Below are 12372 nucleotides of genomic sequence, written 5' to 3'. Positions count from 1 at the left end.
TAATCTTGAAGACATATCCGCACTCCCATACTCATTGCATTATTATCTGAAATAGCCAAGGTACGGAAACGACAGAAGTCCATCAGTGGGTGAATGGATAAGAACATGTGTTATAGATCCATATAATTGAATATTTCCTACCTTATGAAAGAAGGAAATGCTTCCATTTGCAGTGACAGTGATAAAACTGAAGGATATTATGCCAAATGAAACAAGCCAGACCCAGAAAGGCAAATACTACATGATCACCTAATTTATACTGGAATCTCAAAAAAAAAAAAGTGAGACTTCAAGCTACAGAGATTAGAATGGTGGTGGATCAGGGCCCAGGGGGTGGGGAAAGAGGAGATATTGGTGAAAGGGCACAAACCTTCAGTTACAAGATGAATAAGTCCTGAAGACCTAATGTGCACCATGGTGTCTATAGTTATTAAATATTGACTAGTAATGGGTTGTAGGCTTGAAATCTGATAAAGGAGTAGATCTCAAGTGTTCTCACCACACACAAAAGTGGTAACTGAGTAAGGTGGTGGCTGTGTTCATTGTTTTGATTGTGGTAACCATTTCACAATGTATACATACATTATGACATCATGTTTTACGCAGTGGATATATATTAATATAATTTTTATTTGTGAATCATGCCATAATAAAGCTTAAAATAAAAAAATCTGTGTGACAAATAGAATACACATAATTTTCACTTCCATTACAGCCTTGCCCATTGACTCCACTGAGCATGTGTTCTGAACTATGGAAACTGTGACAGAAGGGGCATTCTTCACAGTGGCTGTAAACAGAATGGAGAGGGCTCATGTGTGGGTGTGTAGACGGACAAATAGAGACACGTGGGTAGATAGAGATATGTACGATATTATATTTAATAAATAACTGTGTAAGATATATATTACAGCTATAAAATATATATCTAAGATATAAATAAATGTATAAAATATAAATGTATATTTAGTAGATATTAATGAATATATGAATAAGCTCATATAAGATATAAATATTGGCAAATCTGAGCAGCAGGCCAACACTTACTGTGATTTCATCTTCATCCTTGATTTCTCCTATTGTTTGTCTGTGCCTGACAAGTAGAAGAATCGATAAGAGATTATCAAGGCTCTGGACTGTTCTTGCTATTTGCAGGGAGTGTGTTCTGACCACACCCCGTCTGGATTTAAACTGAGTAGGCCCCAGCATAGAGAGAAGAGGGGAAGTCCCCAGAAATCCCGAGCCTGCAGGCTCCCGGCTGCCCCTGCAGTGCCCCGGCCAGCCCGCCACGCCCCGGAGGAGCCGGCACAGCGGGCAGGGCTGTCAGAGCCGGGGGAGGCAAGAAGGCGAGATGCACTTGCAAAGGAGTGGCCCTGCTGCGGGGAGCCAGTTTGAACTCCCTCTCCAAAATGTAAAGGGGCTTCTAGGTTGCTTTGAAGTGCCGTTGATTCTCATCATCCACAGTTGTTATGTTCTATAAGTCACTGAATAAGCAAATACTGAAACTTTGCTCTACGAGTGGTACAGGCTTAGGTTCCCGCAAGCTTCTGGTCGCAACATTTTCATCAATTAACTGATACATGACCGTGTTTTCTGTGTTTCTGCTTTAAAACACCGTATTTAATGTATGCTGTTGACTCACATTGTCCTCCCCACCCACGACCAGGTCACTCACACCTGATGATGTTTATCTAACACGCACACGTTCCACGGAAGGCACGAGACAGCTCCCTTGTGCTTAGAAACGCTGAGCAGCATCAGCACTCCACGTGGGGGGCATTTTAAACAGCTAAATCACCGACAGCACTCATGAGAACTATGAAAAATGTGGCACTAAATGGACCACAGAAAGAATAGTTGTTTAAAGTACAAAAGCTTAAATAAGAAGGCAAAGTGCTCGTTCTCTGGTTGATTTGCTTGACCTCAGCTGGGAACATGGCCCTCTGGGTGACTCAGATTTTTCATTGCTTCACACTTGTCTGCAAATGACAGGAAAGTGCCTTAAGTATTGATGTTGGGGTTAGAAATAAATTCTGAGAAAATGAATTTGCAAAGACAGAATCCTCAAATAATGAGGATCATCAACGCTACTAATTTGTATGGAAGAATGCATTGGATCTGGGTTTAATTTCTGATTGAATTGATGTTATTGTCCTCAATTAATGGTTGAGAAAATTGAGACACAGGAAGTTCAAGCAGCTTAAACAAATTACACTACTAGTGAATGTTACAGTTGGCATTTAATCTGTACAATCTGGCTCCAAAGTTCTAATGTTTAAGTGCTACACTATATCAGCTGTTTTGAGAAATAAGTGTTAAGTTTTAGAATTGGGGGGATTTAAAGTAAAAAAGGTGTTTTTTTTTTGTTTTTTTTTTTGTTTGTTTGTTTTTTTCATCATACCTTTCAATCAATACAGCCTTTATTAACATGCAAGTATCATTTGCTTCAAGATATACAGGTTTACCTAACCTTTGTTTCAGTTTTATTTTATTTTATTTTATTTTATTTTTTTGAGACAGAGTCTCACTGTTGCCCGGCATAGAGTGTCATGGTGTCAGACTAGCTCACAGCAACCTCAAACTCCTGGGCTCAAGCAATCCTCCTGCCTCAGCCTCCCTAATAACTGGGACTACAGGCATGCGCCACCATGCCCGGCTAATTTTTTCTATATATTTTTAGTTGGCCAATTAATTTATTTCTATTTTTAGTAGAGACGGGCTCTCGCTCTTGCTCAGGCTGGTTTCGAATTCCTGACCTTGAGCGATCAGCCCGCCTAGGCCTCCCAGAGTGCTAGGATTACAGGCATGACCCACCGCACCCAGCCTCTAAGTTTTATTTTAATGTCTTAAATTTAAGGTTACTTGTGGATCTAACACAAAGTAACCTATAAAAGCTGGTCAATGCCACAGAAAGAATAGTTATAAACAATAAAAAACCTGGTCAAAGTTAAACTTTATTTCTAGATATCACCTTGACTTTGAAATCACCATTTAGGTTTATAATTGGCATTATTTGTCACCAAGTGGCAGAATTCTCATACTTGATAATCTTCTATACTAAAATATGTACCAGCATATCTGAAGAAGTTACTAAAAGTATGCAATTTATATTTAACTGCATTCAATAAGCTGAAAAGTACAATGTTTAGGTATTCTATGAGGAAAAATTACTTTTATTTATGGTTTTTGTAGTTTTCAGAAGAGCTAGTCCATATTAAGCCAGTCTTAAAGAAGAAATAAACTGAAGTCTTAAATTTATAGAACATAAAATGACAACTTTGTTCTACTACTAAGATACAGACAATACCCCATCTCCAGTGCTGCTTTTCCCATGCCTATGCAGAGACGCTCTGTCATAGTTTTTCAAACTTTTTTTGCCTGTTTAATATAAAAGCTGAATAATTTCCTTGTATGATTTCAGTAGAAGATCCTCTAATTATGGGTATATTTATTTGGACATACTTTAATTAATAGAAGATAATTCATGTACTGTAAGTACATTATAAGATTTTCACTGTTTCTCTCTACATTTTATAACATCCCACTTGGATGGAGGAAGACTGGAACATTTCAGAAAAACCTAGCATTTAAGATCTAGATAAAGTTCATAGTGAGTCTTTTAAAACACATTTAAACAATTAGAAGTGTAATCACAACAAGGGACTATAAAGAATGAAAATTGCAAAGGAAGCTTTATAGTCAATGAAAATACAGTACTTTGAATTGTCCAAAATGCACAATGCACAAGCAGTCTAAGTCATGTAGTTTACTTGTTGACCATTCGGCTACGGTTCAGTTACTGCTTCATAAGCTGTACCTAGTAACCTTCCAAAATTGCTTTTAAATAAAGTTCTTAAATTGTAGCAATAAACAAAATGACAAGATACACTTAAACAATACTGCAGTTTATCAAAAGACATAAGAAATTTCAACTCTTATTCTTGAAGAGTTATAAAAATCAATGTTTTGGCTAAGTTATAAATATGTTTATAATGCAATTATTTGCATAATTCTAGTAATGCTAAGAGCGGCCATATGATCAGAATAGGTTTTTTAAAAAACACTAAAAACATAAAAATACTTAGCCCCATTATTTACCTGTAGTATGTGTTCATTTATGTCTAAATTTCTAAATTTACTGTATCATCATTGCTCTACTTTTAAAAGTCACATCCAAAGGATAAGGAAAAACCACCTACGAATTGGCATATTTGTTTATTTCTGTTTGTGAAAATGTCCTTAATTTGTTGATGTAGCAAACAAATTTCAACCCTGATTGCTATGCAAAAAACAGAAGATAATCTGCTTTACAATGAACTTTATAGTTCAATTGCATACAGGCAACATGCTATATAGGAAAAAATTACTAACTGAACTACAGGTATTAAATACTGAAAAAATTAACAGTTTATTATTATAATTTATTTTATTTAACAATCTAGGAAGTTCGCAGCCATGAGCAGTTCCAGTGCAATTTCAGGTGCAATTGGGAATTCAGGAATCTCCGTGGAGCTGTTAGTGTAGCGAACCTTGTAGGTAAAATACATGCATACTTTTGATAGCACATGTGAAGGGATCTCTCTAAAATTGACCTCATTGGTTTCATTCTCAGCAAACTGACCTGGACCACTCAACATGGCTTTTATTGTTCCCGATGTTAACGCATGTTCTCTTTTTACAATAAATTCATGACCATCAGAAGATATCAATTTGACATACATGGCATCAGGGCCTTCACAGCCACCGTAGGTTTTCTCTTCTCCATCCATTATGTTCTTAGGAAATTCTACTTTTCTTCCCCAGGAACTTTAGTAGCTTCTCGTCAGCCTCGCAGGCGCCGCAGCCACTGCAGCCGGGTCCCCGCGTACCGCCACAGCCCCTCAAAAAAAAGGTGTTATTTTTAAGCTTATTTATTAAGAAGAAATTAAGATCCATTTGAATATAATGCAGATTAGGAACTCAACCTGTTCAATTAAAACATTAAAAAGAAAGAATATTTTGTATGAAGTTTTTTGAGACAATGGAAATACAAAGTGGATATAACTTTTAATTTTTTCTCTAAAATATTTAATAATATTTTAGTAACAAGAATTCAATTGCAACAATTAATGAGGTGAATATAAATTGAGGTTAATAGTAAAGTGTGTATCCACTTAGGCACTTTCTGTTCTCATATTTTATGTAATATAAGAGGGAACAAAACTGCAGCATGGGGCTTTAATGAACTATTATTTACTCTGTGTATTTTGTTTACATTATCAAAGTTTCAGAAATATGATAACCTTAGCAGTCTTTTTTGCCACTCGAAATTCTAAATAGGATTATATATCTCCCATTTTGACAGGATGGGAAGAGTGACACTCACATGTCGCATATTGGTCCTCCTGTCCCTGGGCAAAGAAGTTTCATAAAACCAGCAATGCTCTGTTTACAAATCCACAGAAATATTCACATTTCATAAGATTTCAAAACCTACTATCAAAGCAATGAAAATTGTTACCTTTCTTCAATTTTCACAAATACCTTTACTCCTTTAATTGCTACCTCATTAAACCCAGGAAAAAAGTAATTACCCTCCAGAGAGTCTGATGGCTTAAACCGTTTGTAGCGTGGCATCCAGCCCAGAAGAATATCAGAAATCCTATCTTTCTGACCCCAACTCTTTAGTTTTATAAATGAGAAAACTGAGGTCCAGAGAGATGAAGGATTCTTAAGAATCACAGATGTAGTGGTTGAACTGGGATTGGAATGCAGATCTCTTGACTGTTAATTACTTCATTGTTTTCTCTTAAAGTGGCCACCTGGTCATCTTACTCTGAGTCAATAAGTATTTACTATTCCAGATAATCATTTATGAGAACAAATGGATTACATGGTCATGCATTTCCAGTTCCCATATTCATCTTACTGTTAAATTTTTGTTTAATGCTTACCTTCCAATCTGGGATATATTCCCATTTGATCATTCTAGTGAGCTAGGTTGGTCTTTTGAAAGCTTTGTGTTTTATTACTTCAATTTAATTATTGGCCATCTTTTATAGGGATTACCTCGAAAAGTTTAGAAACAGCTCTGCACAAACAAGTCTATGACTCAATGTCTTTGCCATGTGCCAACTCATCTGTTTATTTTATTTTATTTTATTTTATTTTATTTTATTTTATTATTTATTTCAGGATATTATGGGGTACAAACATTTTGGTTACATGTTACACCTTTCCCCACCCAAACCATGATTTGGGGTGTGCCTTTCCCCCTACAATGCTCACTGTGTCTATTAGTTGTGAGTTTACCCACCCCCAACACCCTAATCCCTGGAGAATATTACTACCGTGTGAGTACCATAGCCTTGATCAGTCAGTGCCAATTTGGTCGCGAGTACATGTGGACCCCATTCTTCCGTTCTTGTGATACCTCACTTCGGAGGATGGGTTCAAGATCTACCCAGAAAAATATAAGAGGTGCTAGATCATCATCATTTCTTATAATTGAGTAGTATTCCATTGTACACATATACCAAATTTTAATAATCCACTCATGAATTGATGGGTACTTGGGTTGTTTCCACATCCTTGCAATTATGAATTGTGCTGCCATAAACATTCAGGTGCAGATGTCTTTATTATAGAATGTCTTTTGCTCTTTTGGGCAGAGGCCTAATGGTGCTATTGCTGGATCGAATGGTATTTCTATTTTTAGCTCTTTCAGGTATCTCCAAATTCTTTTCCACAGAGGTTGCACTAATTTGCAGTCCACCAGCAGTGTAAGAGTGTTCCTGTCTCTCGGCATCCTCGCCAGTATTTGTTGTTTGGGAATTTTTGATAGAGGCCACTCACACTGGGGTTAGGTGATATCTCATTGTGGTTTTGGTTTGCATTTCTCTACTGATTAGAGATGTATCATCTGTTTATTTTTATTTGTAAAACTAATAAAATAGGACTTAAAAAATTCACGCTATACATTTTATTCTGTTCTCTTGAAATTACCATTTGACAGACATTGGCTGAAACAACTGAAAACTGAAAATTTATTTTGTCCAGAAAAAATCAAAAGCAAATTTGCCACACTTTAGTGCAAATTATGGCTGTCTATTTACAATTTGATATCATAATAAAACAGATGTAATGAATCTGTATTAATTAAATGAAAATTGCCATGAAATGAAGCAAATGCACATTGTAAAATTAAGGACATTCTAAAAAATTGTGTCATCTTAAGAAATCTATTACTTTAACAAGATTATAAATTGCTTATAAAGTAAATGTGCAAGTTTAAGAAAATATAATAACTAGTGTACAAACTAAGACTATTAATGCAGATTCACAGTGTTCAAAAAGGTCATAAGGTAACTGTTTCTGTTGCTTTAAACTTTGCTAGAAGAGAATTGACTTTTGTTTTGATACCTTTGTTTCTATTATGTCGTCACATTCTTGCCTCTGATATGGCCACAGCTTTCAAACTGGTGTATAATTTTTGTAACTTTTTTTCAGGTAGGTGTAAAAGCATAGAATACTAACAAACTGTCCCTCATTAATTTGCGTTTTGTTTGGTTTTGTTTGTCATTGGGATAGTATTTTACATCTACCACTTTATAGTTATGAATAATTAATATTTCTTCTAATTCATAGTTAATTAAGCAATTATGAAAATCAAAGTCTAAAACATTGCTATGAAAGTTGTAAAAACCTGATGGAAATTTCCCTACTGAAGTTGTTTATAAAAGTGCCTACCTGTATTTTCTGTTGCAGTTGGTTTTTGAAAGAAAAATTTCATATAGAAATCTAATACAACTCCTCCAGACATTCTATGTTTATTTCAGCTTCAGAAGGAAGCAAACCAGTCATGGCAGTAGAAAACACAAACTCATTTTATAGATGAACCGAAAGAATTGTGTTATTTAGTGTTTGGCTAATGTCAAAGTACATTCAAAAAGAGTAATTACAACATAAGGGTTTTGTTTTACATTTAAGAGGTTGACGTGGCTTTATAAATTATACTCACTCAACAAGTAAGATTGGGGCATTAATGCTAGTGAGAACATTAGTTTATATGTATGTTAAGGTAAGAAATTGAAATGGATAAACATTCTACCTTACTAAAACCATTGATTTTTCTATATGCAAATTTACACTAAAAGTCTGCTCTGCTTTGTGGGAATTCCTTTTAGGAGTAGATTAGGTTTAGCTTTTTGGGAGGAGTGCCAGTATAAAAAAAGCATTAAATCCTACCACTTCTTAATGTTTACAGGTACACATTTCAAAGAACTCCCAACTCTTCTCCACTGTGCAGCAAAATTTGGCCTAAAGAACCTGGCTACTCATTTGCTTCAGTGTTCAGGAGCAACCTGGGCGTCTAAGATGAAAAATATGGAAGGCTCAGACCCAGCACATCTTGCTGAAAGGCATGGTCACGAAGAACTCAAGAAAATCTTTGAAGACTTTTCAGTAAGTTTTTTTTTTCCATTAAATCTCTAAAACTCTTTTTATAAAGTAAGTGTGTATGTGTGTATTTGTGCACATACATTGCTTTGTTGAAAGCAGTGTGACTGCACAGCTAGTTTGTTGGTCCTGAGTGTTCCATTGTCTTAGAAAGCATTTTGCAAGAATAGTCTGCTTGTTTTAGTATTGCCATAAACCAGCTCTGACTCCATACTCACAGCCTTTCTGAAACCCTCTCTGAAACCTATCCGTTCTTTCTGGCTTCTCTATAGCCTGTTGGCTATTGGAAAAGAGATGGTGGAAAAGGAAATGAAAACCTGTTACCTTTATTTTTTTGTGTGAGCTTCTTGATGTGACACTATTAGACACATGGAAACAGATCAGTAATTATTAGGTTGAAGGAATATTGACAATCCTTCAAAATCTATCCAATAAAAAGTGAATTCATGCCGCTTAAATTTGCTTTCTTATGTGGTTCCTTTCCTTTCTCCATGTTAAGTCCCAAGTCTTCATTATGTAAGTTAAAGCCCCAGATTTCAAAACACTCCTCGAAGGATGTTAGTTTTATAAGAATGCAACCAGGGAAAGATTTCAAAAGGAGAAGATACTGTCTCGGTACATAAAACACATTTTGTGTTTCCATAATCAAGTTTAGAAAAGCAATTGTTTTCTGTTTGTAGCAAATGTACATACATTTTGCTCTGGAAAGTGAATTATTCTTCTGATGGCGCCTAGAAAAATATAAAAGGACGAAGTTTATGGTGGTAAATATGTCAAAATTTATCTTCATATTCTCAGTACAGAAATAATTTTATTGCCAATTAACAGCTAATATAGAACATTTAAATGCTATCAGTAGCTTCTGGTTATTTTAGTTCTTACTGTGATTATCAGATTAAGCCAATCTAATACTGGATTTCTAAAAGAAAAAATACATTGTTATTTGTGATTTCCACAAAGAGAAATGATGACCAATGAAACTTCTTTCCATTTTGGAGAAATAGCGAAATAGTTAGAAAAGCATGGATATCATCCACAATCTGGAATTACAATAGAATATCTTTCACCCATTTTTAAAAGAAATACAGACATGAAGGTTTGTAACAAAATTAAGAAGCTACTATATTTTTTAGGCTAAGTCCTTCAAGTCAGAAATATGTATTATTTTTTATTTCTGGGGGGATTTTAGATACTGATTGTCATTTATGCTGATGTTTAACTAGTTCTCCTACTTTGTCTGAGGAGTGCGTTCGTTTTAATAATTGTCCACCCTCAGTAGTGGTCGACCCGAGCAGCACGTCATCTATTTCTGGTAAGCCAATGAGTCCGTCGAGTCTTGGATATTTTCCCACCATGTTGTTACTCAGCACATCCTGGCTTTCCGTCTTCTACTCTCCACAACCCTGTTCTCTAATGTTTACCCACGGATGGACTTAGGTTATAATTTTCCCCGGAAGCCTTAGCATTCAGAGTTGCTTTCTAAGATAAGCCCTGATTTTCAAAGAGTGATGCTTCCACTTCATGGTCTCCAGTGAAGACTCGCTCCCGACAGACGCAGCCTCGCAGCCTGCAGGTCTCCGTAGATAACACGATACTGCATAATCTGACAGTAGATACGAAAGTGATTGCGAGGCTGGGAGGTATGTGGGTTGATGGATGTGAGAAATGATTTTTTGCTCTTCAGTCCTCTGGGTGTATAAACTTCTGCTGCTGCAATAACAGCCCTGATACCAACTGATAGTTATCACTGTTTCTAGGTGACTGTTCACTCTTTTATAGTGGCTGCGTGCTAATTTTGCAGAGTTATACTTGATAATTATTCTCGGATTTATTAAAAGATTTTCTATGTTCTATCTCTTTGTAAGCTGTTACCTTCTGCCAGAATGTCTGAAGTTGATGTTACCATTACAGATAGGATAGATCCATTATTTCGTGAATGTTTTGTTGTCAGTAGGGAAGTGGCTATAGCTTTTGCATGGGACAACAGATCTGCAAATGTATTTTAATATGGCTGTGGATAATTTTAGGTATAATTATTTTGCAAGCTACCAAAGACCTGTATGCAAATGTGTAGTTAAGGAAATGGAAACATATGTATTAGCTTGCGACACACATGGAAGTGTTTTCTGTTGATTTATCTACCACATAAATTATGCTTCTAATTATCAAATTTATTTAAAATAAGTCCAGAAGTCATGTCTTCTTAGTGAAGTTATGTCGGATAACCACATGTTAACGTTATCTATTCCCAGTTATGGTAGCTATGTCTTTTTAAGAGTATATCTAAAACTGAAAGAGAAAAACTGTGGACTCTCATCATGCTGCTAAAATACTTTATTGTTTTTAATATTTATGTAGCTTTACTGTTATAATCACATTCTGATACATCTAAGATCATCCCATATGTATTCAAATTTTCCACACATCACGTTTCAGAAGAATTGAAAGGAGCAGATATTTTTCAAGTTTGAGGTTCACAATTGACCAGTGGACTATACTCTGTACTGAAGAAATATCTATTTTTAAATTCAAACATATTTCCTTCCCGGCTGGTTTACTGATTTGTCAATTCTTCCTAACCCCCTATCAATGAAACGTTGTTCCTTTGAGGATCTCACTGGGAATGGCAATAGAGTGAGTTGGGTCATCCCTGATTAAAGTGGATAGAAAGAAAAACCAGTTAATGATTTTAGAAAAATACAGAGGAAAGCGTTAGGAAGGCATTTATAGAAAATATAGCACCCATACCTTAGTATTAGCTATGTGCACAGGGGCTAGGGGGAGATCTCAAATCATATTTCTTATGTCGCTTCATGACATTTTTCCTTTGAGAGGTTAACAATTTATATACAATCTATGAACAGAGCCTCTTCTTTATGAATGAATAACTTTCATGCTTCAATAGAGTTATCTAATTAACACCTATGTTTCATTCATAGTTTCAGTACTATTACTGGATGACAATACCATATATTTCTATAATCTTTCAAATATCTTTCAAATATAATTATAATCATAATCTTATAATATAAGATCATATATTATATAATATATATTCTATTATATGTATTATATATATTATATAATTATCATATAATTATAATCTTTCAAATATCTACACATATTTTAGTTTCTTACAATGTCTCCTGAAAGAATTAACATGAAAGGTACCTGGATAAAAGGCAAAAGATTTGGTATTTAAATCCACATGGAGTATGAACTACGATTTGCTTAACATCATTCTTGAGGGAAGCCTCCATTTCAAATAACAAATAGTGATGTTGGTGATTAATTCAGTGCTTTAAAAATTATCTTTTAAATTCAAAATACATGAAAATTTGAAAACAAACTGAAAGTTGGTTTACATCAGATTAAGAGGTACTTTGAGATTTAAGATAAAGTACATAACAAACATTAGGATGTGTTTTAAGTAAAATAATATTAATATAAGTAATATTTCCTTGTATGAGTTCAATTATGTCATCCCATCCACCCTCATTTAAAACCCTTAACAAAATGATTATACTTCGATGCATAAATAGACAAGAACAAAACATATCCTTCTGTGTTGGCTGGCTGTGGAACTGGAGAACCAACAAGTGTTTATTATTTTGGGAACAATATTAATAAAATATCTTTTTTCTTCCACCAGTGTTCACTCATGTAGTTTGGCATAAATATTAATAAGGGCTTAATAAAAAAATTCTTCATGAAAATTTGAGAAATAGAAAAATGAGCTTTTCATGTACTTTCTCCCTGTCGGGGAATCTTGCTATTGTTCAGATCCGTGATGAGATTCCTGCGACGTCTGGCTCTCACTGAGCTTCCCCTAAGCTTCTCTTTGCCCCTGTGGGCGGTGGGCTCGTGTGCGCGCGTGCGTGTGCGTGAGTGCGTGTGCGCGTGCGTGTGCGTGGGTGCGTGTGCGCGTGCGTGTGC

The 12372-nt window shown here is 35.3% G+C and overlaps 2 protein-coding genes across 5 annotated transcripts in view; one reads left to right on the top strand and one right to left on the bottom strand.

The window, feature by feature from the left end:
* The window catches only part of BANK1 (B cell scaffold protein with ankyrin repeats 1), a 252856-nt gene that overhangs the window by 107895 nt on the left and 132589 nt on the right, over nt 1–12372 (top strand). For all 4 annotated transcript variants that reach the window (XM_075998581.1, XM_075998580.1, XM_075998583.1 and 1 more), the window contains exon 7: nt 8246–8442. In XM_075998581.1, the coding sequence (XP_075854696.1) occupies nt 8246–8442 (197 nt within the window). The remainder of the gene's footprint in view (nt 1–8245; nt 8443–12372) is intronic.
* LOC109730315 (elongin-C) lies at nt 3674–4877 on the bottom strand. The gene has a single exon (XM_075998579.1). The coding sequence runs from the start codon at nt 4767–4769 to the stop codon at nt 4431–4433; it is 339 nt and encodes a 112-aa protein (XP_075854694.1). The 5' UTR covers nt 4770–4877; the 3' UTR covers nt 3674–4430.

Source organism: Microcebus murinus, chromosome 29 (genome assembly GCF_040939455.1).
Source record: "Microcebus murinus isolate Inina chromosome 29, M.murinus_Inina_mat1.0, whole genome shotgun sequence".
Lineage (NCBI taxonomy): Eukaryota > Metazoa > Chordata > Mammalia > Primates > Cheirogaleidae > Microcebus > Microcebus murinus.
The sequence above is the reverse complement of the archived record's forward strand: the minus strand, read 5'-3'. Positions and strand labels throughout refer to the sequence as shown.

Coding starts and splice junctions, on each gene's coding strand:
- LOC109730315 (XM_075998579.1), bottom strand. CDS start 4,769: ATGGATGGAGAAGAGAAAACCTACGGTGGCTGTGAAGGCCCTGATGCC.